The sequence below is a fragment of the Gossypium hirsutum genome, chromosome A09 (assembly GCF_007990345.1).
Source record: "Gossypium hirsutum isolate 1008001.06 chromosome A09, Gossypium_hirsutum_v2.1, whole genome shotgun sequence".
Taxonomy (NCBI): Eukaryota; Viridiplantae; Streptophyta; class Magnoliopsida; order Malvales; family Malvaceae; genus Gossypium; species Gossypium hirsutum.
This window is the reverse complement of record NC_053432.1, coordinates 65,514,484-65,520,350: the sequence shown is the minus strand read 5'-3', so window position 1 is coordinate 65,520,350 and position 5,867 is coordinate 65,514,484. Positions and strand designations below refer to the sequence as shown.

Sequence of the window (5,867 nt, the reverse complement as noted above, 5' to 3'; positions counted from 1 at the left end):
ATTTGAGATTATGCAAATAATATTAATCCAAAGCTTTTAACAAAGGAAATAACTGAATAACGAGTGTAGCTAAGCAATGTACAAGTAAGTGTGTTTACATTAAGATAGATCATACTGTTCTAGGATTCTCTTGTGATTATTTATGCATGTCATTGTCTTAAACCCCACCACTAATCTCTCTTTCATATTTTCAGTCTCTCGTACTCTCCCCCTAAATCAAAACAAATGACAAAGGTGGAGAAAAGTTACAGGTCAAGGAAGAAGTTTTTTTTTTTTAAATAATAAAGAGTACTTCCTAAAAGACAAACCAAACCAAACTTTCCATAAATCAGCTGCCATATTTGCAAGGCTTAAGGCTTTTTCCCACATAAAAATCTGGATTTTAATTAACCCAAATTTTTTTTCCCTGTGATGAAGATGGGTTTTAGGAGCTACCATGTTGATGAATTTCAAGCCCTTAATTTCATTGAATGGCTCAAACCATCTTCCTCACCTACTCCTTATTCATCACTATCACTCTCGCTATCATCTTCATCGTCTTCATCGTCTTCGTCATCTTCGAATGATCAGCAAGTTCAGATTATAAACCCCATGGCTAAATACAAACTGCCTGTTTCATTTCAACAGCAGCAACAACAACAAGATGGTGAGCAGCTTGGGCAGGAACCTATTCAATGCCTACCACTTTTAAGCAGGCTTACAGAGAACAAATCATTGAAAGGGGATGATGTTGGGAATATTGTTAAAGAAGAAAAGATAGAGAAAGTTACAGTTGCTTTGCACATTGGGTTGCCTAACAGCAGTACTGGGGATGATGGAGATAATAATAATAATTATTCAGTTGCTGAAAATAAGGTTTTTAAGGAAGAAGAAGAACCCATGAAGAAAAGTTGTTTCCATGGATGTTCTTTCAACACAGAGAGTAGGTTTTGGATCCCAACACCAGCACAGATCCTCGTTGGTCCCATGCAGTTTGCTTGTTCCATCTGTAGCAAGACATTCAATAGGTACAATAACATGCAGGTCGGTAAAATTTTCTTCTATCTTTCAACTTCTTTAATCTTATGAACCTCATGGCTCCCTGTATGTACATGAACATCATCAAGTTTTCTTCGCATAGATATTAACAAATTCACTGTTTCTTGGTTTTGTTGATGCAAATTAAAGTGTTTAAGTTAGTCCTTATTGCATGCAAAATCTTCTTCTGGAAAACTTCACAAAATTATATTTCAAAGTTGTCTTTGAAAAAATAAAGGTAGAAGATCTTGTTCATGTAGATCAAAAGATATCATACAAAGAAAAATGAATACTTTATATAATAGTGATAAAAACAGAAACAGAAGAGATGAAAACGTGGAGACTATAATTAAGAAAGGGAAAATTGAAATTACGGTCCTTCCAAGTTCCAACATGGTCAATAATTTTCTCTCCTCTACATTGGATGCAACAGTCAAAAGTGTGCAACAAGCTAGCATTTTCATAAATCTCTATTTTGCATATAGATTATATATATATATATGTATAATTCTGTATAGGTAATATATGCAGTGCAACTAGATGCTGAATTACACTGCCTTCTCAAATCGTTTTTGTTTTTGTTTTAAATTAATGTTCTTTTTCCATGGAAAACCAAACCTTGTCTAGGTTTTTTGTTAGATCCATTGTGAGGAAGTCCAAATTATTCACTCCAAATGACTCAGTTAGTATAATTTCTTTTCATTTTAACCCCATTTCAAACTAATTGGTTAATCTGATTGCAGGCAACAGTTTTTACTGAAAGTTTTATAAAACTAGGATTGAAGTAATCAATAAATAGGAAGAGAAGATTTGAAATGAAAATGGCCTTAGCTTGTAAAGTAGTAGATGTGGGTCGATGATCCAATTGCCTTTAAATTGTTACGTGAAAGAGCCTCTACATATGATTAAGAAAATTTTAACAAATCCAAATAGAAATCTAGATTTTGTTGACTTTTCTCCTTCAATGCTTCCCTTTTTGGTGGAAAGCTGTAGGGGAAGAAAGGAAGCTGGGGTAGCATAGGATATATAACACAACATTTTAAAGTGTTTTTAAAATAATAAAAAAAAACTTAGAATAAAGGAAGGTGTGAGGGCCATGGGATTGTTTTTATTTGAGCTGTTCATTTTTTACAGCTTTGGATTCTTATCTTTAGTTGAGTAAAATTTCCACTCCTTAATCACTTTAATTATGCAACTTTTAATTAAAAGACATATCCTAATGTTCTTTGGTGTTGCCTTTTTTTGCCAAGTAATCTTATATATTCTTAAACATTAGTTGATGAATTATTCCCTACCCCAATTCATTCTTTTAAAAAAGAAATAGGATCCACTTAACCTGAAACTTAAAAATTAACATTAAAAAGGGACTTCATCTCCTATGTTTCACAATGATATTATAAATGAAGTATTGTTGGTGCAGATGCATATGTGGGGGCATGGATCTGAATACAGGAAAGGGCCAGATTCACTGAAAGGAACACAGCCAACAGCAATGCTGAGGCTGCCATGCTACTGCTGTGCTCATGGCTGCAAAAACAACATCAACCACCCACGAGCCAAGCCATTGAAAGACTTTCGAACACTTCAAACTCACTACAAAAGGAAACATGGTGCCAAGCCATTCATGTGTAGGAAATGTGGGAAGCCATTTGCTGTCAAAGGGGATTGGAGAACCCACGAGAAGAACTGTGGCAAGCTATGGTATTGCACTTGTGGCTCTGATTTTAAACACAAAAGATCCTTGAAAGATCACATTAGGTCCTTCGGCAACGGCCATTCTCCTCATCCTTCTCTTGAAGGATTTGAAGACCTTGACAAGGATTGCATTACTGGCTCCGAAGATGAACTCACTCACTAGCATGTTCAATTCCCAACTACCCTTTCTTCAACCTTTAAACCTTATATAATTTCCGGTCTGTTGAATCACTGGTAGAGTATCAAAGGACTTGCATTTAAGTCTTCAATTAACACCAACACCAGATCACTAGTTAAACCTAAAGCCGATGTCAACCGAAGACTTAAACACAAATCCTTCATCATTTTACCGGTAATTCAATAGACATTTAATTTCCGTGTTTTAAATTAGCTATAGCTTTAAAAGTTTCTTAGGCTTAATCCAAATAAGCTTGTGATCAGGGCTGAGCCTCAGAAACTTTTTTAGATGCTTCGTAATAGGGAATAAAAAAGAAAAGAAAAGGGTTACCTCATGGGGTGAAGTAGATGAATTTTCTTCGACTGGATGATTAAGATTTGAAGAAAATTTGGGTTATTTTCTTAACGGAGAAAATTTATCAGCTTCATTGCTATTTGGTAATCTTTTTAATAGGATCGGGATTTGTACTGTTTTCTGGACAAATGAAAAGTTATCTGTTCGGTCTTTAATTAATGTCTTGGCTACCACCATGATCTTAATCATAATTTTCAATCAATCATATTTTTTATGCTTTTAGCTTTAAAGTTTAGTTCATATGATTTTGCATGTACGCATGCACGAGAAGCATTAATCATCGTGCCTTCGTATATGACAATTAAACTGCCAAACCCAAAAGAGTTTATTTTTAATCCAGTCAAATTGATATAGTGAATTAAATAATAACACATCATCCAAAATTGTTAAAATTAAATTTACTTAATTTTGAATGATATATCATCATCTAATTCATTAACAATGAACAGAATTATACATTAAAAGTGCATCAAATAATAACTCATAAATAAAACCCTCATTAATATAAAAATCCAAGATCAACAGATGTAGAATTCCCCGAAATCTAATGATAACTAATTAAGAATAAAAGAGATAAAAAGAATTGAAAAGGGATCAAATCGAAAAGAGGAGAATTTGTGGCCTTGAATTGCAATTTGGCCGAAAAATCTAAACTTGTGCACTAAACCTGCAGAGTCACGAAAAGAGGAAAAAGAAGTTATAATTTTTCTGTTTAAATTTCAAAGGAACAACAAAAGTTAATCGGAAGAACGAAATATAAAGAAATAGATTAAGGTGGATAAATTGTCCCATGGAACCTATAATCCAACTTTGATTAAAAACGTGAATAATTGAACAAACTTTTTACACAACCCTTAAAATTTTAACAATAATCACTCAATTCTTAAAAACAAATATTAAAAAATTTGCTCCACGCAAAATAAAATGCTTGAAAGTTAAACACATCAATTAAAAGAATCAATTTTTCGAATTGAAGCATATGCCATATATGAAGAATTGTGCATAGCATGGGTGAAAAGAGCAAATAGAACTAGAATGTGATAATGTATTCTTAGTGGAGATTCTGCTACCTGGTGGAGCTGATTCTAATAAGTTAGTTAAATTACGTCTAATTAGTTGCTTTCTCAAATGAAATTGAAGAATAAGAATTTACTATATTCAAATATCGTAAAATACAACTGCTGATTAAATAACTAAGTACGTGAGATAATAGAGTGTCAAAACTTTTACTATTCATGTATCTACCAAGTTTACTACAAAGAGCTCTGCATGCTGATAAAAATGCGACTATAATGGATTGATTTTTATTGTAATTATTTAAGTGATGTTTTTATCTTCCCAAAAACTTTTACAGCACGTTTGGTTCGCTGTATTGGAATAGAGGCGTAATGGAATAAAGGCGTAATGGAATAGAAGTGTAACGGATTAGAGGTGTAATAGCAAATCAATTGTTTGGTTGAATGTAATGGAATAGAGGCGTAATAGTATTCTTGTGTTTGGTTGAATGGAATAGAGGTGTAATAGCATAATGGAAAAAACTAAAATGACTAGAATACCCTTAGCATTAATTTGTTTTGGTAAATGATTATTGTTATTGTTATTTAAATTTTAATAAGATTATTAATATCAATAATAAATAATTTAATCATATTTAAACATAATTATTATTAAATATATTATAATTAAAATATATAATTTAATAAAATTCTTAATAAATAATATTCTTATATGAATTTACTGAAATCATAATATATGATACTATAAATATAAATTAACATAATTATTATTAAATATATTATAATTAAAATATATAATTTAATAAAATTCTTAATAAATAATATTCTTATATGAATTTACTGAAATCATAATATATGATACTATAAATATAAATTAACATAATTATTATTAAATATATTATAATTAAAATATATAATTTAATAAAATTCTTAATAATTAATATTCTTATATGAATTTACTCAAATAATAATATATGATACTATAAAATATAAATTAACATAATTATTATTAAATATATTATAATTAAAATATATTATTTTTCATATTATTTTTGATATTATTTTTATATCATGTATTAATTTATTGCATGTTTGTATTATTGTATTTAGAAGTTGAGTGATTCTGAACATTATATCGAAAAACCTTCCAAGTTAATTTTCTTGAGTCAAATTACTATATATTTATATATCTTATTCAAAATATGACCAATTTAGAATCAAATCATTATATTCCAATATAAATATCTTAGTCAAAATATGACTAATTTTTCGAAGCATGGGAAGAGAATTTATCTAGTAATTTTAAAATTTATCTCAAAAATGCTTAAATTAATAAATTGCAAAAAGAAAAAAGAAAAAATCGAGAGGTATTTGGGTCAAACTCAAGTTATTTCCAAAATGTGTTCGGATGCTTAAATTAATGAATGAAAAATCACATAAGCGATAAAGTGGCAAAACATTTGCATATTATACAGCTTTAAAGAAACTCAGAATACACAACAAATGATGTTTGCATTCTAAAATATGGTAAAAAATATATTTCTTTAACGAAAATACAACAAAACAGATCCCAATACCATGCCCTATGGATCTAAATTTACCCACTC

General features: G+C 30.1%; 1 protein-coding gene across 1 annotated transcript; it reads left to right on the top strand.

Moving 5' to 3' along the window:
- The first annotated feature begins 283 nt into the window (after window positions 1-283).
- Window positions 284-3,446, top strand: LOC107889166 (zinc finger protein WIP3). The gene is made up of 2 exons (XM_016813520.2): window positions 284-1,023; window positions 2,438-3,446. The coding sequence occupies exons 1-2, from the start codon at window positions 412-414 to the stop codon at window positions 2,873-2,875; spliced, it is 1,050 nt and encodes a 349-aa protein (XP_016669009.1). The 5' UTR covers window positions 284-411; the 3' UTR covers window positions 2,876-3,446.
- Window positions 3,447-5,867: the final 2,421 nt, after the last annotated feature.